Consider the following 23,080-nt stretch of genomic DNA (forward strand, 5'->3'; position numbering starts at 1 on the left):
TATTGATTATAGAAGTTGGGGTAGGATCTGGATCGATTGGCCAGGTGGAGTGATTGGCCAGGTGGAGTGATTGGCCAGGAGGAGTGATTGGCCAGGTGGATCGATTGGCCAGGTGGAGTGATTGGCCTAGTGGAGTGATTGGCCAGGAGGTGATTGATGGAATTTAATGTAGAAAATTGTGAGGTGTTGCATTTTTGGACGTCGATCATGAGCAGGACCTACACAGTAGATGGTAGGCCTCTGGGTAGTGTTGTAGAGCAGAGTGATCTAGGAGTGCAAGTGCATGGTTCCTTGAAGGTCGCAGGCAGACAAGGAGGTCATTTGGTAGTTGTATAAGATGTTGGTGAGATCACATCTAGAATATTGTGTTCAGTTCTGAGCACCATGTTTTGGGAAAAATATTGTCAAGCTTGAAATGGTTCAGAAAAGATTTACGAGGATGTTGCTGGAACTGAAGGGTGTGAGCTGTAGGGAGAGGTTGAATCTCTGTTTCATGGAACACAGGACGGGTGATCTTACAGAGGTGAACAAAACCATGAGAAGAATAGATCGGGTGGATGTACAGTCTCTTTCCAGAATAGGGGAATCGAGGACCAGAGGACATAGGTTCAAGATGAGGGGAACACCTTTCACACAAATGGTGGTGGGTGCATGGAGCAAGCCGCCAGAGGAGGTAGTTGAGACTGGGACTACCCTATCGTTTAAGAAACAGATGGACCAGTACATGGATAGGGCAGGTTTGGAGGTATATGGACCAAGCGCAGGCAAGTGGAGGTAGTGCAGCTGGGACATTGTTGACCGATGTTGGGCCGAAAGGCCTATTTTCGCACTGTATCACTTTATGACGCTATGACTAGCTCCTCTCGACCCCCTTCACTCTGGAACCTCCTCACTCGTTAACCCCTCCCTTCACTGTGTAACCTCCTCACTCTGTAACCCCCCTCACTCGACAACCCCCTCACTCGACAACCCCCTCACCCTGTAATCCTCCTCACTCTGTAACCCCTCTCACCCTGAACCTCCCTCACTCAATAACCCTCCACACTCTGTAACCCTCCTCACTCTGTAACCCTCTCACTCTGTGACCCTCTCACTCTGTAACGCCCTCAATATGTAACCCCCCTCACTCTGTGAACCGCTCACTCTAACCCCCCAACTCTGTAACCCTCCTCACTCTGTTACTCCCTCACTCAGTAACGCCCCCACTCTCTACCGCCCTCACTGTATAACCCCCGAACCCTAACCCCTCTCATTCTGAACTCCCCCTCACTCCTCGCTCTGTAATGCACTCATTCTGTAACCCCCTCACTGTGTAACCACCCTCACTCTGTAACCCCTGACTCTGCAACTCAAGTGAATCTGGAGCCCCCACGGAACCCCCGTCCCACCCTGTAACCTCCCACTTTCCCCTCGCTCTTTACGCCTCCCGCTAGCTCCCCCTCACTATAACTCTCATCACTGTTTGCCTTATCTCGCTCAGTATCCTCACTCTCTCCTCTCACTCCATAACCACCCTCCTCGTTAACGTCGTCCTCAAGGAAACCTCCCTTTGTAGCCCCTCCCTAATCTGTAACCTTCCATTCCCCCTCCCTGGAACCCCACCCTGCGTAAAACCCTACCTCCCGCTGTTGCACTCTTCCATGTAACTCCCTCCCCACACATGCTTCACATTTGGTAAACCCGCGCTCACTTCTCCCCTCACTCTGTACCTCCCTTCACGCTACCTCTCTCTCTCTCTCTCTCTCTCTCTCTCTCTCTCTCTCTCTCTCTCTCTCTCTCTCTCTCTCTCTCTCTCTCTCTCTCTCTCTCTCTCTCTCTCTCTCTCTCTCTCTCTCTCTCTCTCTCTCTCTCTCTCTCTCTCTCTCTCTCTCTCTTTCTCTCTCTCTCTCTCTCTCTCTCCCTCTCCCTCTCCCTCTCCCTTCCCCTCTCTCTCTTCTGCCGCTCTCTCTCACTCTTGCCCTCTCTCCCTCACCCACTTATTCACCCCGCACTCTCTCCCACTGACTGCCACCCTCCCCGACCCTCCCCCCCCCTCTCCCTGCTAGGATTTGCCGATATTACCACACTCCGGTTCTTCCACCGTTGCCGGAACATTGTCTCGCCCACCTGTGGGTCTGAAAGCGACCATTGTTGCTGCCCCGCCTGCATTACCAGCCCTGCATTCTTCACTCCCCCTCCCTACATTCCCCACACGCCCTGCGTTTCCTGTACAATCGCTCTCTGTTTACAAATTGCTGTCTCACCCGGGTTATGTTGCTGACAGGGGCCCAGTTCCACAGTCTCCATAGAAACCTCTCTCATGTTCCTGAACGTACCTTCACAGGTGACCAAGGGTGAAAATAAAGCAGTCGGTAAGGCACATGAAAAGAGCCTTCAGACCAAAATGACCCAGCCGAATATGATGCGAAGGTAAACTTATCGCAGTTACTCAGCGTCTCAGTAACTAATCGCAGTAACTCAGCGGGTCAGACAGCATCTCTGGAGAAAAGGAATAGGTGACGTTTCGGTGCGAGCCCCTTCTTCAGACTAGATCATGATCCATATCCCTCTATTCAATGATCATCTAAAAACACTATGTGTACAAAACATTTGCCTCTCTCAGAGAGTCATCGAGTCATAGAGTGACACAGTGTGGAAACAGGCCCTTCAGCCCAACTCCCCACAATGGCCAGCAATGTCCCAGATACACTAGTCTCACTTGCCTGCGCTTGGTCCATATCCTTCCAAACCTGTCCTGTCTATGTACCTGTCTGTTTCTTAAACGATGGGACAGTACCAGCCTCAATTACCTTCTCTGGCAGCTTGTTCCATACACCCACAACCGTTTGTGTGAAATAAAGTTACCCCTCAGATTCCTATTAAATCTTTCTCCCTTCACCTTGAACTTATGTCCTCTGGTCATCGATTCCCCTACTCTGAGATTCCCCTACTCTGGGCAAAATACTCTTTGTATCTACCTGATCTATTCCTCTCATGATTTTGTATACCTCTATAAGATCTCCCCTCATCCCCCTGCACTCCATGGAATAGAGACCCAGCCTACTCAACCTGTCCCTATAGCTCTAACCCTCTAGTCCTGGCAACATCCTCGTAAATCTTTCTGAACCTTTTCAAGCTTGACATTATATTTCCTATAACATACTTCCGAGAACTGAACACGCTATTCTAATTGCGGTCTCGCCAACGTGTTTTACAACAGCAACATGACCTCCCTACTGTAGGCCTTTTTGACCACCTTGTCTGCCTGCGACCTTCAAGGAACCATGCACTTGCACTCCTAGATCACTCTGCTCTACAACACTACCCAGAGGCCTACCATCTACTGTGTAGGTCCTGCTCATGATCGACGTCCAAAAATGCAACACCTCACAATTTTCTACATTAAATTCCATCAATCACCTCCTGGCCAATCACTCCACTAGGCCAATCACTCCACCTGGCCAATCGATCCACCTGGCCAATCACTCCTCCTGGCCAATCACTCCACCTGACCAATCACTCCACCTGGCCAATCGATCCAGATCCTACTGCAATCTTTCACAACCATCTTCACTATGTGCAAAACACCTCTCATCTAAAACCTATGTCATCTAGTCTTTGGCACTTCCCTCCAAGTAAAAGGTTCTGATTGTCTACCCTATCTATGCCTCTTATAACTTTATATCATGTCTCGCCTCAACTTCTGACATTCCAAAGAATATAATCGAGGTTTGTCCAGCCTCACCTCGCGTCTATATCCCTCCAATCCAGTCCTACCCAGGCACCTGTCGAACTGTTTCTTAAACGTTGGAATAGTCCCTGCCTCAACTACCTCCTCCGGCAGCTTGTTCCACACACCCACCCACCTATTATATGAAACAGTTACCCCTCAGATTCCTATTAAATCTTTTCCACTTCACCTTAAACCTATGTCCTCTGGTCCTCGGTTCACCTACTCTGACCAGTGGTTTGGGATGTACGGGATGAGGGGAAGGATAGGACATGAAATAAAAATAATTTGCACTGTAACTCGAAAGACGTGGCAATAACAAACTAAACTAAACTTAATGAGGTTCACCAGGATGTAGACACAAGGAAGTGCAGGTGCTAGTTTACCAAAAAAGAGGCACAATCCTGGAGTAATTCAACGAGAGAAGTAGCATCTCTGGAGAACTCGACTAGGTGACTTCCAGGATCAGGACACTGCCAGGGATGGAATGGTTGTGTACTGAGGAGAGACTGGCTCTGTTCTATGTGGGATGGAGGAGGCCCAGGGGGGTGTGATGGAGACACTTCTCCACAACACTTATTGTGTCCCCACCTGCAGAAGTTTTCAGATGACTGCGCAATTGTGGGCTGCATCAGTGAAGAGAGGGAAGCAGAATACAGAGATGTAGTGGACGACTTTGTTGAGCGGTGTGGTCCGCTGTCTCCAACAATGGTGTGGATGTGCAGTTTATCAGGGAGCACGAATACCTTGGAGTGTACCTGGACAGTAAACTGGACTGGTCCAGGAACGCTGAGGTCCTGTACAAGAAGGGATAGAACCGGCTGTACATTTTGGAAAGGCTTCGCTCCTTCAACATCTGCAGTAAGATGCTGCAGACGTTCTACCAATTGGCGGTAGCCAATGCCATCTTCTTTGATGCCGTGTGCTGGGGCAGCAAGGCGAAGGCTGCGGGTGCCAATATGATTAATAAACTCATCAGGAAGGCTGGCTGCATACCGGGGGCGGAGTTGGATTCATGGGAGGTGGTCTTGGAGAGGAGGATGCTCCTCAAACTGCGGAGCATCCTGGACAATACAGCTTACAGCTGAGCAGACTCCGCGAAGGCAAAGCCACGGGTCCCGATGGTATCAGCTCTGGCTTTATCAAGGCATGTGCCAGCTGGTTGTACGGAGTACTCCAGCATATCTTCAACCTGAGCCTGTGCCTGGAGAGGGTTCCTGTGATGTGGAAGTCACCCTGGTTCCTGTACCAAAGAGGACACGCCCCAACTCCTCCAATGACTGCAGACCGGTGGCGCTGACTTCATACATCATGAAGTCCCTGGAGAGGCCTCGTTAAACCCTACCTCGATGTGGGGTATAAACAAAGATGTGGGTTGAAGTCGTCATCATCCACCTGCTCTTTCGTTCTGATGCTCACTTGAGTAAGCTGGGAAGCTTTATGAGAATCATGTTGTTTGACTTCTGCAGTGATTTTAGCACGATCCGCCCTGCACTGCTGAGGAGCAACCTGACGAAGATGCGGGTGGATGATCTATTGGTGTCCTGGATCACGAACTGAGTGGATGACCACAACATGCCAGGCTACACAACTGTGTCTCGCACATGGTGGTGAGCAACTCATGGGGTCCCACAGGGACCTCTCCTTTCTATTCACTATCTACACCTCGGACCAGATATAACTCGGTCTCCTGCAACCCGCAGACGTTTTCAGATGACTCTGCAATTGTGGGCTGCATCAGTGAGGAGCGGGAAGCTGAATACATGTGCAGTGGGTGTGGATATGCAGTTTACCAGGGAGTACAAATACCTTGGAGTGTACCTGGACAGTAAACTGGACTGCTCCAGGAAAGCTGCGGCCCTGTACTGGAAGGGACAGAGCCGGCTGCACGTTTTGAGAAGGCTCCTCTCCTTCAACGTTTGCAGTAAGATGCTGCAGATGTTCTACCAATCGGTGGTAGCCAGTGTCAGCTTCTTCGCTGTCATCTGCTGGGGCAGCAGGGCGAAGGCTGCGGACGTTAATAAGATCAACAAACTTATCAGGAAGGCTGGCTCCGTCCTGTGGGCGGAGTTGGTTTTATGGGAGGTGGTCTTGGAGGGGAGGATGCTCCTCAAACTGCGGAGCATCCTGGACAATACAGTTTACACACCCCTCCATGACACACTGGTCAACCTGAGGAGTACCTTCAACGACAGGCTGGTTCCACCAGGATACAGCACAGAACGCCACAGGAGATCCTTCTTCCCTGTGGCTATCAAAACTGGACAACTCCTCCCCCTTCTGTCGTGGGGTAGACTGACGTCCCGTCCCGAATCTTTGCACATCCTCAATCCTAACCACTCGTCACTTTAATTTTATGTTTTATGTATTTTGTGTTTTTATGACTATTGGCAGATCGATTTCCCTCCTGGTGTGAATAAAGTTCTAGTGTCGTATCGTATCTACCGTATCTCCTCAACCTCCCTCCTGCCCCCCCAAACCCTCGTCAAGTTCACAACGCTAACTTTGTGACCCCAATGTCATGAATGTTTTATTGTCATATGTCCCAGATAGAACATTTTAAAAAAAAAATTGGACAATGAGCCCCCTGTCCTTGCTCCAAATGGGCCTAGTATCTTGGGTCTTCGCCCAGTGATTTCCTGTCAGTACACCCTCTCCCATCCCACTGATGCCCCTCCTCCCACTCCGTGCCTCCCTGCGTGAAGCAGCCCAGTGCTGGGGAAAGAGGCAGCCGACCACTGCCAGTGTCCGGGACTAGTCCCCCCACCCTCTCCATGTAAATGCGTGCACAAGAATATGCGACATCGAGCTACACAGCACAGAAACGAGCCCCTCGGCCCAACTCAACCATGCTGACCAATGTGATTACCTGGGCTACACAGTGGCGACTGAGGTAGATAGGGTGGTGAAGATGAGTCACAGAACCACACAGAAAGGAAACAGGCCATGGAGCCCAACTCATCCATACCGACCTAGATTAGATTAGATGAGACGTCCTCTGAACTTATCCCGTTTGCCTTCATTTAGCCCGTATCCATCTGAACCTTTCCTACCCATGTACCTGCCCAAGTGCCTTTTAAATTCACCTGCCTCACCTACCTCCTTTGGCACCGAGGGCATTCATGCCATCTGTTCCCCGCATGTTTCATGCACCCCAATAGGAGGTGCATAAAAATATTTAATAGGAACTCAACATTTGGCACCATCCACTCGCTGCTAACAGACACAAAAATCTCCGTCTGGGTCCCAATAATTCCTCCCCTGCCTTCCCACTGGGTCCCGAGACTCACTTCGTCAGACCCCTGGGATTTATCCACCCTTTGGACCACCAATATCTCCCGTTTGGTAACACTGACAGTCTCAGGATATCACTACTCTCCTTCCTGAACTCCCATGGCCCCGCCAGCTCCTCTGCGGTAAATAGTGCTGAGATCGACACGGGCAGAGATAGATACTGTAGATTCTTGATTATAACGCGTGTCACGCGTTATGGGGAGAAGGCAGCAGAATGCAGTTGGGACGGGGAAATAGATCAGCCATGGTTGAATGGCGCAGTAAACGGTGGTTCGAATGGCCTAATTCTACTCCTATAATTTTTATGAATTAATGAAATACAGACGACAATACACGTAACCCCTCGCCCATCCCCCCTGTTCAACAAGTTCGTGACCACACTGATCATTCAGGGGGCCTGCACTTCCTCTAGTTCCCCCTTTGCTGCAAATATTCGTAGGTCTTAGGTCAGCTTCATAATCCTATGAGCACACCCTGCCAGTGCCTTTCCCCAACACTCACCCCTCCCAACAACCAACTTATACACCTATCTCTCCCACCTAACCCCATTCTCCTGCTTCTCCCCATACAAACTGCCCCTCTCCTTCCCAGTACGCTCTCCGTACCCGCGCGCACTCCCTCCCTCCCAGTACGCACTCTCTCCCCTTCTTCCCTCCCTTCCCTCTCTGCCACTCCCTCCCCGTACGCCCTCTCTCCCCGTATGCCCCCTCTCCCCGCACCTGTCCCCTAATGCCTCCTCCCTCCCCTGCTTCCCCTTCCCTCCCCTACGTGACCCTCCCTCCCCTGCTCCTCTCCCACCCCTCCCATTCCGCCTTCCTCCACTACGCCCCCTCCCTCGCCTGCTTCTCCTCCTGCTCCTTTCCCTACACCCCCATCCCACTGCTAAACCCCTTCCTCCCCAGCATCACCTCCCTCCCCTTCACCCTCCCCATCCCATGCTCTCTACTCTTTGCGTACACCCTCCGTACCAGGACGGGTGTGCTGCCAACGCTGTCTCCTGAACACTTTGATAAAAACTTCTCCTTCTTTCGATCGTGGACCCACGCCAGTGCACAAACCTCACTCGCACCCTCCGCCCGACCTTTTGCCCCACCACTCCCCCACTCTCACCGTTTACATCAGGAAGACTTGCCCTCCTTCACCCTCCCCGGGATGTCTGTGACCACCCCCCCCTCCCCCTCATCTCATCTGTGTCCCAACACCCTGCATGAGGAAACTGCTGTCTTTGTCAATGCTGTTCCTGTCACAGACATACACCACCACTTTCCCAGCAGGGCTGTGGAGCAACCTCAACAGCCACTGACAGGGCAGGGACACACCTAACGCCCACCCAGGGGGAGGGCTGCGTGGGGTGGGAGCTACAACATACCCTTGGACGGTCCGGGGACAGGGCATACACCGTCTGGAGAGGCTGAGTGAGACTATGGAGAGCGGTCTGACGCTGACCAGTGGGGGTTCCGATGTGCACCCCTGCCCGCAGAGTGTGGGGTCACACACTGACCCCTGCCCGCAGAGTGTGGGCCGGACAGAGACCAAGGCCAATGGCCATAGGTGAGAGGTTTGAGGAGCACAAGGGGGGGGGCATGGAGAGGGGCGATGAGGGATCGCCGCAACGTGAGAGGGGTGGGGAGGAGGCGCCGCACCGTGGGAGGGACGGCGAGGGAGCGCTCCAATGTCGGAGAGGCGGTGAGGGGGTGCCGCACTGTAGGAGGGACGGTGAGGGAGCGCCGCAATGTGGGAGAGGCGGTGAAGGAGCGCCGCACTGTGGGAGAGGCGGTGAAGGGAGCGCCGCACTGTGGGGGGGGGGGCGGTGAGGGAGCGCTCCAATGTCGGAGAGGCGATGCAGGAGCGCCGCACTGTGGGGAGAGGGGGTGAGGGAGCGCCGCACTGTGGGAGGGACGGTGGGGGAGCGCCGCAATGTGGGGAGGGGCGGTGAAGGAGCGCCGCACTGTGGGGGGGGGCGGTGAGGGAGCGCCCCCAATCTCGGAGAGGCGGTGAGGGAGCGCCGCAATGTGGGAGAGGCGGTGAGGGAGCGCCGCGCTGTGGGAGGGGCGGTGAGGGAGCGCCGCACTGTGGGAGAGGCGGTGAGGGAGCGCCGCACCGTGGGAGGGGCGGGAAGGGAGCGCCGCACTGTGAGAGAGGCGGTGAGGGAGCGCCGCACTGTGGGAGGGGCGGTGAGGGAGCGCCGCACTGTGGAGAGGCGGTGAGGGAGCGCCGCACTGTGGGAGAGGCGATGAGGGAGCTCCGCACTGTGGAGGAGGCGGTGAGGGACCGCCGCACTGTGGGAGAGGCGGTGAGGGAGCGCCGCACTGTGGGAGGGGCGGTGAGGAGCGCCGCACTGTGGGAAGGGCGGTGAGGAGGGAGATTAGCGTAGTGGGAGCTGCAATGCTGTGGGGAGGGACGGTGAGGAAGGAGCGCCGCGCAGTGGGAGGGGAGGAGGGCGGGATCGCCGCGCTATGCGAACGGTGGGGAGCGAGCGCCACGCTGTGGGAGAGGTCGAGAGGAGGGATCGCCGCGCTGTGGGAGGGGCGGTGAGGAGGGAGCGCCGCGCTGTGGGAGGGGCGGTGAGGAGGGAGCGCCGCGCCGTAGGTGGGGCGATGAGGGAGCACCGCGCTGTGAAAGTGGCGGTGAGGGACGCCGCGCTGTGAGGAGCGGTGAGGAGGGAGTGCCGCGCAGTCGGAGTGGTGATGAGAAGGTATCGCCGTGCTGTGGGGGGGGGGGGAGGGGGGCGGTGAGGAGGGAGTGCTGCGCTGTGGGAGGAGCGATGTGGAGGGAGCGGTGCCCTGTGTAAGTGGGGGATGAGGGAGCACCGCGCTGAGAGTGGCGGCGCCTCTGCCTGACCCCCCTCCCTCGGGGACAGCCTGTGAACCCCCTAACCGGTGTGGTTGTCCACAGACGCCCAGATGCCGTCACCCCCACCCCCGCATCAGTGCGGCTGAAGAACTGGGGAGAGCGGCGGTGTGCTGTATGACATCCTGCACAGACAGGCCCTGCCGGTAAAGAGGGTGGGGGAGGGGGAGGGATAAGGGGGGGGGGGGGGAGGGGAGCAGAGAGGGGGAGTGGGGAGAGGTGGGGAGCACAGAGGGGGTAGGCGAGTGGGAGATTGGGCGAGGAAGAAGGGTAAGAGGGGGAGGGGAAGGTGATGAGAGGGGTGGGCAAGAGAGGTTAGGAAAGAGATGGGGAGGGGGAAGGGAGGGGCAGGGGGCAAGAGGAGGAGGTTGCGAGAATGGGAGGGGGCGAGAGGGGGCGGGGGCAAGAAGGGGAGGGAGATGGGGCGAGAGGGGGAGAAGGGGGGAGAGAGGGGAGGGAGAGAGAGAAGAGGGGAAAGAGAGAGGGGAAGGCAAGGAGGGGACCGAGGCGAAAGGGGGAGGGTGCGAGAGTTGGAGGGGGAGAGAGGGGGAGAGGGTGATGGTCATAAGAGCATAAAGAATTGGAGTAGAATTAGTCAATTCGGCCTATTAAGTCTACTCCATTATTCAATCATGGCTGATCCTTCTCTGCCTTGAAACATCCACTGATGATCTCCACAGCTTTTGTTGCAAATAATTCCACAGATTCGCCACCCTCCGACTAAGGAAATGTCTCCTACTCTCCTTACTTGGAGGGGAGAAAAGAGGGGGTGGGGCAGAGAGGGAAGGGTGAGAGGGGGAAGGGTGAGTGGGGGCGATAGGGAGGTAGGAGGTGGAAGGAGAGGCGTGATAATGAGGGGGGAGGGCGGGTGGGGGCGGTGGAAAGGGAGGGGTAGGGGAAGGTGGGAGGATTGATGGAGGGAAGGGGGGCCGGGGGATGGGGAAGGGGAGGGAGTGTGAAGAGACGGGGGGGGGGGGGGTGGGGGGGGCGAGAAGGGGGGGGGGGGGTGGGGTTTCCAGCTCTAGGAATGCTAGTTCGCCCGGTCCCGCCCTCTTCCCGCCGTCAACCCCCTCCCTCCGTGCCGTGACTCTGCCCCTCTCCCCCAGGAGTGTCCGTGCTCCGAGAGCAGGTGCATGGGCTCGCTGGTCTTCCCCATGGCGAGTGCGCCGCGGCCGCCAGTGGGGGACAAGGAGCGGCTCCGCCAGCAGGCAGTGGAATTCCTGCACAGCTACTATTCCACCACCAAGAGGTGAGGGGAAGGACGGGGAGGTTGCTGGAGTGGGGGACGGGCGCCGGTACTCTAGGGAGGGGGCAGGTACCGGGAGGGAGAGATTGGGTACTGGAAGGTGGAAAGTTCCGCGAAAGGGGGAGTCCGGTACCGGGGGAGAGGGTTGGTGTCCGGTACCAGGGGAGCGGGGAGATGGTATCCGGCACCGAGGGAGAGGGGTGTCTGGTACCAGGGTGTCTGGTAGCGGGGGAGGTGGTCCAGTACCGGGGGAGGGTAACGTGAGCGAGGGGGATGGGGGAATGCGCTCTGACTGCCGCTGCCCTCTCCACGCATCGCCGGGAGCGGATAGGCTTGTCCGGTACCGGTGGGAGGGGTCAGGTACAGAGATGGGGGATGTCCAGTACAGTGAGGGCGGGAGTTGATGCAGGAGACGGAAGGGTCCGGTACTGGGAGTGTGTTGTCCGGTACACGGGGAGGAGGTCCGGTACCTGGGGGAGGGGTTCCGGTTACAGAGGTGACGGGGAGGGATTTCCTATACGGGGAGGGCGGTGGGGGGAGGGGGGGGTCATGCGCCGCCGGCTCTGACTGCCTCCCCCTTCCCTCAGGGCCGGGACCGCCGCCCATGAGGAGCGCCGGGCGCAGGTGGAGGCGGAGATCGGGCGGACCGGCCGCTACCGGTTGACGGCCACGGAGCTGAGCTTCGGGGCAAAGCAGGCGTGGCGCAACGCTGCCCGCTGCGTGGGCCGCGCACACTGGAGCCGCCTGCAGGTCATATAACTCCGGCATTGGCACCCTGACCAACCGCCCCCGGCATCGGTCCCGAACGTTGCCCCAGCACCCCGACCCCCCTCCACTGGAGCCGCCTGCGGGTCACATATCCCCGAACCCTCCAGCAGGTCCCGGTCCCCGTCCTGTCGCCCACCGCCCTCCACCCTTGCCGTATGGAGCCACGCCTTCAGCTCCCTGACCGAGTACCCTGTCCCATCGCACCCCGTCCCAGCCCCGCCCTGAGCCCCCTCCCCCTGCGGTCTGCATTTCGGACATCCGACCCGACCCCTGCCTCATGTCTCGCCAAATCCGTTTCCCCGACCGGTCTCTTCCCTCCCCTCTCCCGGGACAGCTCCTCTCCCGGACCACCTTCTCCAGTCCTTCTCCCCACCTCCCCATCGCCACCGCCCATCCGAACGCCTCTCCGGACCTGTCCCGCCATACCCTTCCCGATACTAGCCCCGGCCTCGCCCTTCCCACACCCCCGCCCTTTACCCGGTCTAGCCCCCTTCCCCACACCCCGCACCTCACGCGGACTAGCCACCTTCCACAAACCCCGCCCCTCACGCGGACTCGCCCCTTTCCCCAAACCCTGCCCCTCACCTGGGCTAGCCCCCTTACCCACACCCCGCCTCTCATCCGAACTAGCTCCCTTCCCCACACCCCGCCCCTCAGCTGGACTAGCTCCCTTCCCCACGCCCCGTCCCTCACCCGGGCTCGCCCTTTCCCCACACACCGCCCCACACCCGGTCTAGTCCCCTTCCCCACACACCGCCCCTCACCCGCACTAGCTCCCTTCCCCACACCCCGCCCCTCACCCGGGCTAGCCCTCTTCCCGCCCTCTTCCCCACATTCATTCCGTCCCTCACCCGCGTGAGGACCAATTAGCCTGACATCGGTGGTGGGGAACATGCTGAGTCAATTATTAAAGAGGTAATAACGGTGCATTTGGAGAGCAGTAAAAGGATAAGCCCAATTCAGCATGGATTTACGAAGGGGAAGTCATGCTTGACTAATCTTCTGGTATTTTTTGAGGATATGACAAGTAAAATGGATGAAGGGGAGCCAGTGGATGTAGTGTATCTGGACTTTCAGAAAGACTTTGATAAGGTCGCACACAGGAGATTGGTGAGCAAAATTAGAGCACATGGTATTGGGGGTAGAGTCTTGAAATGGATAGAGAATTGGTTGGCAGACAGGAAGCAAAGAGTAGGAGTAAACGGGTCCTTTTCAGAATGGCAGGAAGTGGCGAGTGGAGTGCCGCAAGGCTCGGTATTGGGGCCGCAACTATTCACCATATATATTAATCATTTGGAGGAAGGAATTAGAAGTTTGCAGATGACACAAAGCTGGGTGGCAGTATGGACTGCGAAGAGGATATCAGGAGGTTGCAGGGTGACCTGGACAGGTTGAGTGAGTGGGCAGATGCATGGCAGATGCAGTATAATGTAGATAAATGTGAGGTTATCCACTTTGGCGGCAAAAACCAGGAGGCAGATTATTATCTCAATGGTGCCAGGTTGGGTAAGGGGAAAGTGCAGAGAGACCTGGGTGTCCTTGTACACCAGTCACTGAAAGTAGGCATGCAGGTCCAGCAGGCATGGAAGAGATCTAATGGCATGTTGGCCTTCATAACGAGAGGATTTCAATATAGGAGTAAAGAGGTTCTTCTGCAGTTGTATCGGGCCCTGGTAAGACCACATCTGAAGTATTGTGTACAGTTTTGGCCTCCTAATTTGAGGAAGGACATTCTTGTAATCGAGGCAGTGCAGTGTAGGTTCACGAGATTGATCCCTGGGATGGCGGGACTGTCTTATAAGGAAAGATTGAAAAGACTGGAGTTCAGAAGGATGAGAGGGGATCTTATAGAGACATATAAAATTATAAAAGGACTGGACAAGCTAGATGCAGGAAAAAATGTTCCCAATGTTGAGGGAGTCCAGAACCAGGGCCCACAGTCTTAGAATAAAGGGGAGGCCATTTAAAACTGAGTTGAGAAGGATTTTTTTCACCCAGAGAGTTGTGAATTTGAGGAATTCTCTGCCACAGAGGGCAGTGGAGGCCAAATCACTGGATGGATTCAAGAGAAAGTTAGATAGAGCTCTAGGGATTAGTGGGATCAAGGTATATGGGAAGAAGGCAGGCACGGGTTACTGATTGTGGAAGATGAGCCATGATCACAATGAATGGCGGTGGCTGAATAGCCTGCACCTATTTTCCATGTTTCTATGTTTTCCCCGGACTCCCTCCTGACTCTCCCCTTGAATCCCCCCTGACTCCCCCCTGACTCTCCCCCTGACTCTCCCCTGACTCTTCCCCGACTCTCCCGCTGACTCTCCCCCTGTCTCTCCCCCTGTCTCTCCCCTTGTCTCTCCCCGTGATTCAACCCCTGACTCACCCTGTTTCTCCCCTGACTCTCCCCTGACTCCCCCCTGTCTCTCTACCTGATCCTTCCCTGTCCCTTCCCCGACTCTTCCCCTGACTCTCCCCCAGCCTCTCCCAAAGACTCTTTCCCTTACTTTGCCCCCGACTCACACACTGACTCCCCCGTCTCTCCCCCTGACTCTCCTCCTGACTCCCCCCGACTCTTCTCTGACTCTCCCCCTGACACCCCCTGTCTCTAACGCCTACTCTCACCCTATCTCTTCCCCCCTATTTTCCCCCTGACACTAACACCTAGTCTCCCACGACCCTCACCCTGACTCTCCTCCTGACTCACCCCCTGACTCTCCCCCTGTCTCTCCACCTGACCCCCTTGTCTCTCCCCTTGTCTCTCTCCCTGTCTCTGCCCCCGACTCTCCCCCTGACTTTCCCCCTGACTCTCCACTGTCTCCGTTCACTCCTCTTGACTCTCCCATTGATTCCCCCCTGCTTCTCCCCCTCTCTCTGCTGTCTCTCCCCCTGTCTCTCCCCTTGGTTCTTCCCATGGCGCTCCCTCTGACTCTCCCCCCGACACGCACTCTCACTCTATCTCCCCCTCCTCCCCACAGGTCTTTGATGCGCGGGACTGTGCGTCTGTGGAAGAAATGTTTGAACACATCTGTAACCACATCAAGTACTCTACCAACAGGGGCAACATCAGGTATGTCCCCCCTGCGACTCCCCCACCGTCCCGGACAACCTCGCACAACACGAAAATCCACTCACCGCAAGAAACTCACCCCCTGCGACAAACCAGTGGTGCGGGAGGGCAGTGAGGGAACCCCCTCTCTCTCTCTGTCACCCTGTCAACCCCTGTCGTATGGGGGGGAGCGGGGCAGGTGGAAAAGCGATAAAGGTGATAGGAGGGAATGTTTCCACAAGTGGGAGTGTCTAGGACCAGAGGCCATCCTTCTAGGAAGATGAGGATGAATTTCTTTGGTCAGAAGGTGGTGAATCAATGGAATTCGTTGCCCCAGAAGGCTGTGGATGCAAAGTCAGTGGATGTATTTAATATAGAGATAGATAGATTCTTGATTAGTATGGGTGTCAGAGGTTATGGGGAGAAGGCTGGAGAATGAGGTGAGGAGGGAGAGATAGTCCAGCCATGATTGTATGGCGGAGTCGGCGATGGGCCGAATAGCGTAAATCTAATCTATCATTTATCTTATGACCTCTCATTGTGTATTCGGCCGCGGGTGAGGGAGTAAGCTCCCTCCGTGTAATCCCTGCCCCGGGGGTGACGAGTGATCCCCTCCCACACGGCCATGACGTCCCCACCGTGTTACATATCAGCGATCATCATCTTCCCGTTGCTAAGCGAGGGAAGGGGGAACTTGCTCTCTGTACCCCATTCCCGGGAGTGGGGGTGGGATCCCCCTTCCTGTACCCCATTCCCAGGGTACGGGCATCATCCTCCTTGTATCCCATTCCCGGGGGAGGCGTGGTGGGTGAGGGAGCTCCGACTGTACCAGAGACCCCGAGGGAGATTGGAGGATGGGCGATGTGACCCCCACACAAATGGTCTTGACTGCCCCCCCTCCTCCCTCTGCGTTACAGGTCAGCGATCACCATCTTCCCGCCGCGGTGCAAGGGGAGGGGGGATTTCCGTGTGTGGAACAGTCAGTATATTCACTACGCCGGCTTTGCCCAGGATGATGGCAGCGTACTGGGGGACGGGGCCACCGTGGAGATCACACAGGTACCGCGCCGGAAGGGTGGTGGGTTCACACAGGTACTGCGCCTGGGGGTGGTGACGAGGGGGTTCACGCAGGTACCGCCCAGGTGGTGAGGAGGGACTTCACGCAGGTACCGCCCGAGTGGGGTGCTTCTTGGGGAAGGGAGAAAACGGGTCGATGGTGGTGGTCGTTGGGGGGGGGGGGGGGGGGCACAATCGACCACTCAGTTAAGGAGGCATCAGCGGGAGGGACACGGGTTGGTTGGGCGGCGGGACCATGGTTTGGTCCCCTCTGCTGCATCCTCGCTTAATCGACCTCTAAGTTAATTTTAGATAGACACAAAATGCTGGAGTAACAGCGTATCGGGCTGCATCTCTTGAGAAAAGGAAGAAGTGACGTTTCGGTTCTGAATCTTCTTAAGACTGAAAGAAAGAGAAGACCAGAACTAAACAGGGCTGGCAACCTCCGGAAGGCTGGAGTCCACAATGGCCCATTATTGGCTAGAGAGATGTGCTAACGACAGGGATGCGACCAGCGGAATTAGTAGGACGACTTGGATGGGGAGGGAGGAGAGAAGGGGTAAGGAATGCAGAAGTTAATTAAAATTTGAAAAATGAACGTTGGGCTGTAAGCTGCCCAAGCAAAATATGAGGAACCATAAAATTACGATTCGTTTTAGTTTAGTTTAGTGGTACAGCATGGCCCTTCGGTTCAAGGGTACACACCGACCAACAATCACCTGTTCACACTAATTCTATGTTATCCCACTTTCTCATCCACTCCATACACACTAGGGGCGATTTACAGAGAATAATTTACCTACAACCCCGCACGTCTTTGGGATGTGGTAGGAAACTGGAGTGCCCGATAGACATCCATATCTGAGGGGCCATATCTGAGGAAGGACGTACTGGCTCTGGAGAGTGCCCAGAGGAGGTTTACAAGAATGGTCCCAGGAATGATTGGGTTAGCATATGATGAGCGTTTGACGGCACTAGGGCTGTACTCGCTGGAGTTTAGTGGAACTCGCTGGAGTTCATTGAAATGTGCCGAATAGTGAAAAGCTTGGATAGAGTGGATGTGGAGAAGATGTTTCCACGAGTGAGACTAGAGATCATAGCCTCGGAATAAAAACACTTTCCTTTAGGAAGCAGATGAGGATGTATCAGAGGGTGGTGAATCTGTGGAATTCTTTGCCACAGAAAGCGGTGGAGGTCAAGTCATTGGATATTTCTAAAGGATAGATATGTTTAGTTTAGTTTAGAGATACAGCGCGGAAACCGTTCCTCAACAGGACGTGGCGGCGTTGCGCAGCATCTGCGTCTCACCTGCAGTCCGTCGGTCTTTTGTGTTTGTTGTTGATTTTTGTCTTAATTGTAGTGTTTAGCTGCGATGTAGTGTTTTTTTGTGGTTGTGTACTATGTGTGTGTGTGTGTGTGTTTGGTGGGGGGGGGGGGGTGGGGGGGGGGATTTGGGGGGGGTTTGGGGGGGGACTATAAACTTGTCTGTTCCGAACGGCGACCCGACCTTTTTTCTGGGTCGTGTCTCCGTTCCCGGTGCGGCCTACCAACGGCCAAACTTCTGGAGCTGGCGGCCTCCAGCTGGGACCACCTGGGGCTCTGTTTCGCAGAGCCCGCGGACCGAACTTACCATCTGCGGAGCTGGCTGCCTTCGGAGGCTGTGGTGGCGCTGCGAGTGCGGCCGCTGGGTGGGGGCCGACATCGGGAGTTCCGGCAGCGGCAGCGTCTTCGCCCGCCCTGAATCGCGGGGCTTGGATCGCCCGACCGCGGACTTTTGACCGTCCGGCGCGGCCTGTCCGGCGGGGGCTTCAATGTCGGGAGCCTCGACCGTCCCAACGTGGCAACTTCAACAGCCTGACCGCGGGAAAAGACGACAGGGAAGAGAAAAGACATTCTGGCCTTCCATCACATTGAGGAGGTGACTGGAGGAGACTCACTGTGATGGATGTTTATTTTTTTTGTTTTGTGTTGGTCTGTGATTGTGTGTGTTATTGCTTATTTTTATCGCTCTTATTGTTGGACTGTGGGTAAAGGAATTTGGTCCAAAAGACTTGTTTTTTTGGATTACAATAAAGGCGGTTGTGATTCTGATTCTGATGTGGCCCACCGGGTCCGCGCCGACCAGCGATCCCCGCAAATTAACACTATCCTACGCCCACTAGGGATAATTTTTACATTTACTAAGCCAATTATCCTACATACCTGTACGTCTTGAGAGTGTGGGAGGAAACCGAAGATCTCGGAGAAAATCAACGCAGATCACGGGAAGAACGTGGGTGTATATCGGGGTGAGGTGGGGTATGTCTCTTACTCTGACCCTGTCTCTCCCCTTACAGCTGTGCGAGGGGCTGGGTTGGCAGCCGGACAGGGGCCGCTACACGGTGCTGCCCCTGGTGTTGCAGGTCCCAGGTGGCGAACCCACCCTTTGCCCCCTCCCACCGGAGCTGGTGCTGGAGGTCGCGCTGGAGCACCCGCAGTGAGTAATCCCCCCATCCTTTCCCCTACCCCTCTCCCTCTCCCCCTCCTCACCTCTCCCTCCCGATTTCACCTCCTCCCTCCTACACACCCTCTGCCCCCTCCCACCCTTGCAAGCAGTGAGTAAGTCTTTCACCCTCGCCTACCCCTCACCCCCCTGCCACCTTACCCCACCATCACTCCAACCCCACCCTGCCCACCCCCAGCCCCGTAGAGTCATAGAGTTACAGAGTGATACAGCGTGGAAACAGGCCCTTCGGCCCAAATCGTCCACACCGGCCATCAATGTCGCAGCTACACTCGTCCCACTTGCCTGCGCTTGGTCCATATCCCTCCAAACCTGTACTTTTCATGTACCTATGTAACTATTTCTTAAACGATGGGTTAGTCCCAACCTCAGCTAACTCCTCTGCTACCAACCTTTGCGTGAAAAGTGACCCTTCGGATTCCTATTAAAACGTTTCCTCTTCACCTTGAACCTCTGCCCTCTGGTCCTCGATTCCCCTACTCTGGGCAAAAATACTGTGCATCTACCCGATCAATTCCTCTCGTGATTTTGTACACCTCTATAAGATCTCCCCTCATCCCCATGCGCTCCATGGAATAGAGACCCAGCCTAACCCTTTCCCTATTGCTCACACCCTCTAGTCCTGGCAACATCCTCGTAATTCTTTTCTGAATCCTTTCAAGCTTGACAATATCTTTCCTATTACATTCCTATTACATGGTACTTAGAACTGGGCACAATATTCTAAATGTTGGTCTCACCAACATCTTATACAATTGCAACATAACCCAGCAACTTCAATATCCCCGTGCTGGAGGCGGGGCTGGGGCATCCACAGTGAGTATCACTCCTCTCACCCGACCATTCCTTGCAACACACAACCCTACACCGCGCCCCTTCCGCACCCTGTACCCACGCTCCCCCCTCACATCTCCTTCCTCCACCACACCCACATCCCCATGACACCCCCACACCCGCCCTCACCCGACACTCCCCCTCGCAGCACAGCCCCGTACACCCTCACACCAACCTCTTCGTCCCTGTACACCCTTCCTCACCGGTTTCCTCCCTCATCTTTCCCCCACCCTCATCCCCCTACCCCTCGAGCTGGTGTTGGAGGTGGCCCAGTTATGGTGGGGTGTGTGATTTTGTTTGGGAGGAGTGGGGAGTCTGCGGTAGAGGGGAGCGCCCCTTACTCAGCTGTCTCCCCCCCCCCCATCTCCAGGTACAAGTGGTTCGGGGCGATGGGCCTGCGCTGGTATGCGCTGCCCGCCGTGGCCAACATGCTGCTGGAGGTGGGGGGGCTGGAGTTCCCCGCCGCCCCCTTCAACGGATGGTACACCGCCGCCGAGATCGGAGCTCGCAACCTTGGCGATACCGGCCGCTACAACCTGCTCAAGGTGTGTCCTGTCTCACTTCACCCTCTCCCACCACTCCCACTTTCCCTCTCTTTCTCACCCACCTACTTTCCCTCATCACTCTCCCCACCATCTCCCTCTCCACCCGCCTTCTCCCACGCTCATCCCTCACTCTCCCACCCTCTCCAACTCTCCATCTCTCTCTTTCCCATCATCTCCCACTCTCCCACTCTCCCCGCCCTTTCCCTCTCTCCCTCTCACCCTCGCCCTCTCCCACTCTTCCTCCTCCCTCTTTCCCCGCCCGCACCCACTCCACCTACTCCCTTTGTCTCCCCCCATCCCCCACTCACTCTCCTCCTCCCGCCTCCATCTCTCACACCTCTTACCCTCTCCGACTCTCCCCGATACCTCTCCCCTCACCCACACTGCCCTGTACTCTCCCCAGGATGTTGCTGAGCGGCTGGGGCTGGACACGGGCCGAACCTGCTCTCTGTGGAAGGACCGCGCTGCCATCGAGGCCACCGTCGGTGTGCTGCACAGCTTTCAGGTGGGGGTCAGGGGGTTGGAGGCAGGTGATGGTGAAGCAGATGGCAAGAGTCTGGGGAGGGGGGCTGGAGGGGGTGGGGGTCGGAGGTCGGGGTCATTAGTCGCGGAGGGATGGCGGCGCGTCAGAGGAGACTGGGAGGTATTGATGGTGGGGGGGGGGGGGGAGGTCCCGGGGTGAAGGGGACGAAAAGACGGAGGACAATGTGGGGCAGGGGTTAGGTAAGGAATGGGTAGGGAGTTGTGTGGGGTGGAGCGTGTGGGAGGGGGAGGGGGGATGATCCTCAGTGAGTGCACCGTGTCATGCCCCCTCTTCCTCCCTAACCCTCCCTCCAGCGAGCGGGGGTGACGATCGTGGACCACCACGCCATCAGCGAGTCGTTCCTGAAGCATTTGGAGCGGGAGCACCGGGTGAGGGGCGGCTGCCCCACCGACTGGCTCTGGGTGCAGCCCCCCATCTCCGGTAGCCTCACCCCCCTCTACCACCAGGAGCTGCTCAACTACAGCCTCACGCCAGCCTTCCGTTACCAGGTAGGACCCCTGACCCATGACCCCGGCCCTGATCCCTGAACCCCGGCCCTTACCCCTGAACCACGACCCGCCCACAACTCAACTACAGACTCGCATCCGCATTCCGCTACCATCTAAGCCCCCCCAACCTGAACCGTGACCCCCAGCCCTGACCAACGACCTCCGGCCCCTACTCAACTACAACTTCTCGCTCGGCTTCGGCTATCAAGTGAGTGTCTGGCCCCAGGACCCGCCTCCTCTGTGACCCCTTCTCTCTAAACACTCACCCTGGACACTTCCTACCGGCTCCCCTCTGTTTCCCACTCACTGTTCCCAGTTCCACTGACCCCTACTATGACGTGGTCTGTTCCACTGGCACCCATACTGGTGGACCCGGCTCCACCGGCGCCCACAGTGGCGATCCCAGTAACTCTGGCGGCCACACTGGCGCTACCGCTACTCCTGCGCTCACAATGGCGGTCGCAGTTCCTCCGTGCAGACACTGGCGCTCCCGTTCCCACTTGTGCCCACACTGGCGGTCGCAGCTCACTGGCGCCCACAGCGGCGACCGCGGTTCCTCTGGAACCAACACACGTGTGATGCTGCCACAGACGGACCCGTGGAAGACCCCGGAGTGGCGAGCCCGGGAGGAGGGGCTAGGAAAACGCAGGCCCATCGGCTTCAGGCAGCTCGCCAGGTAAGCACGGGTTTGGGGCAGCGGAGGGGTTGGGGGTGGGGAGTGGGCATTGGGGGGGCGTCGAGACGATGGAGATTCGTATGGGGCTGGCATCAGGACGTCGGTGGAAGCTAGGTATCAAGTGGGAAGGGGTGAGGACGTTGTTGTAGTTGGGGGATTGTCAGTGTCTAGAGGTGGGACCTACAGTAGTTATCCAGGGGGGAGTGGTGTCAGGCTGGTGGGGGGGGGGGGGGGGGGGGGGGGGGCGGGGCGCGGGATGTGGTTTCTGGGGGGAAGTGGGTGGTAACATTCCAGGGATTCACACCCCCCTAAATGTCAGACCGCCCAGTATCAGACACCCCCCCCCGAAGGGTGTGAGGTGGGACTTCGCCCCTCGCCCCCGCCCCCGCTCTCGCCACTGGGACTTCGCCCCTTCGTCCTCGCCCCCGCCTCCGCCCCCTGCACCTCTCCCATCGCCGCTCTCCTCTCCCCTCTCCCCTCTTTCCTCTCCTCTCTCCGTTCGTCACCACCCGACGCCTATAGCTGGCAACGACCTTCCACAATCTGATGCTATCCAGCACACAGTAGGCACTCGATCGTGACCCCCTCTCCCCCATCCACCCTCCACCAGTGTGGTTAGCCTCGCTCACTCATCCCCCCGGCGGCCTCCCCCTGCTCGCCCCCTCCAGATCCGTGCATCCCATTCCACTCGCCGCCCATCTCCCCCCCCCCACCTCGAGCGGCCCCCTGGCCCATTCAACCTCCGGGCCCTCCCCTCTCGTCTCCCCCGTCCCATGAGTGTGCCCCCATCCCACTCACAGCCGTCTCTCCCCCCTCTGCCCTGGCCTATTCATCTCACTGCTCTCTCCTCTTGCCCCCCCCCGCCGCAGGAGTATGCCCCAACCCACTCATCCCCGTCTCTCCTCCCCCCTTGTCTCTCTCACCCCGTTTTTAACCCCACCGCGGGGCGGTTACCCCTTCCACTCACCCCCGTCTCCCTACCTCACCAGGGCGGTGGAGTTCTCCAGCGCACTGATGGTGCAGGCGCTGGCCCGCAGGGTGAGGGTGACCATCCTGTACGCGACCGAGACGGGCCGCGCACACACAATGGCGCACAAACTCTGCACCGTCTTCAGCACCACCTTCAACCCCAAGGTGAGCGCCCAGCGGGCAGCCTTGCCCGCCGACGGGCAAGCAAGTACCGGCCGTGTTGGGTACCTTTTGGACTATGTCAGACCCATGGGTGCGTGTTGTACGATGTACGGACTGCGTTGGGTCTGTGTGGGACTGTGCATGGACCGTGTTGGGGAAGGCATGGACTGCATAAGGTCTGTGTTGTGTGGGTGTTGTGCATTGGGGGAGGCATGGACTGCATTAAGGTCTGTGTTGTGTGGGACTGTGTATGATCATTGGGTGCGTGTTGGACTGTCTATGTGCTGTGTGTGCGCTGCGTTGGGTGCGTGTAGAACTGTGTGGAATCAAAGGATATGGGAGAAGGCAGGCGCAGGTTACTGATTGAGAATGATCAGCCATGATCACAATGAA

The 23,080-nt window shown here is 56.8% G+C and overlaps 1 protein-coding gene and 1 pseudogene across 2 annotated transcripts in view; both read left to right on the plus strand.

Moving 5' to 3' along the window:
- Positions 1 to 23,080, plus strand: part of LOC144603211 (major histocompatibility complex class I-related protein 1-like) — a 1,020,820-nt pseudogene that overhangs the window by 290,345 nt on the left and 707,395 nt on the right. The gene's annotated exons all lie outside the window — the stretch shown is intronic.
- The window catches only part of LOC144602557 (nitric oxide synthase 3-like), a 49,907-nt gene continuing 35,307 nt past the window's right edge, over positions 8,481 to 23,080 (plus strand). The window contains exons 1-12 of the mRNA XM_078415687.1: positions 8,481 to 8,554; positions 9,899 to 9,999; positions 10,960 to 11,102; positions 11,687 to 11,849; positions 14,840 to 14,931; positions 15,828 to 15,969; positions 18,303 to 18,442; positions 19,674 to 19,848; positions 20,252 to 20,353; positions 20,686 to 20,880; positions 21,471 to 21,556; positions 22,546 to 22,690. Coding sequence (XP_078271813.1) covers positions 10,987 to 11,102; positions 11,687 to 11,849; positions 14,840 to 14,931; positions 15,828 to 15,969; positions 18,303 to 18,442; positions 19,674 to 19,848; positions 20,252 to 20,353; positions 20,686 to 20,880; positions 21,471 to 21,556; positions 22,546 to 22,690 — 1,356 coding nt within the window. The 5' untranslated portion in view covers positions 8,481 to 8,554; positions 9,899 to 9,999; positions 10,960 to 10,986. The remainder of the gene's footprint in view (positions 8,555 to 9,898; positions 10,000 to 10,959; positions 11,103 to 11,686; positions 11,850 to 14,839; positions 14,932 to 15,827; positions 15,970 to 18,302; positions 18,443 to 19,673; positions 19,849 to 20,251; positions 20,354 to 20,685; positions 20,881 to 21,470; positions 21,557 to 22,545; positions 22,691 to 23,080) is intronic.

The sequence above is a fragment of the Rhinoraja longicauda genome, chromosome 19 (assembly GCF_053455715.1).
Source record: "Rhinoraja longicauda isolate Sanriku21f chromosome 19, sRhiLon1.1, whole genome shotgun sequence".
Classification (NCBI taxonomy): domain Eukaryota; kingdom Metazoa; phylum Chordata; class Chondrichthyes; order Rajiformes; family Arhynchobatidae; genus Rhinoraja; species Rhinoraja longicauda.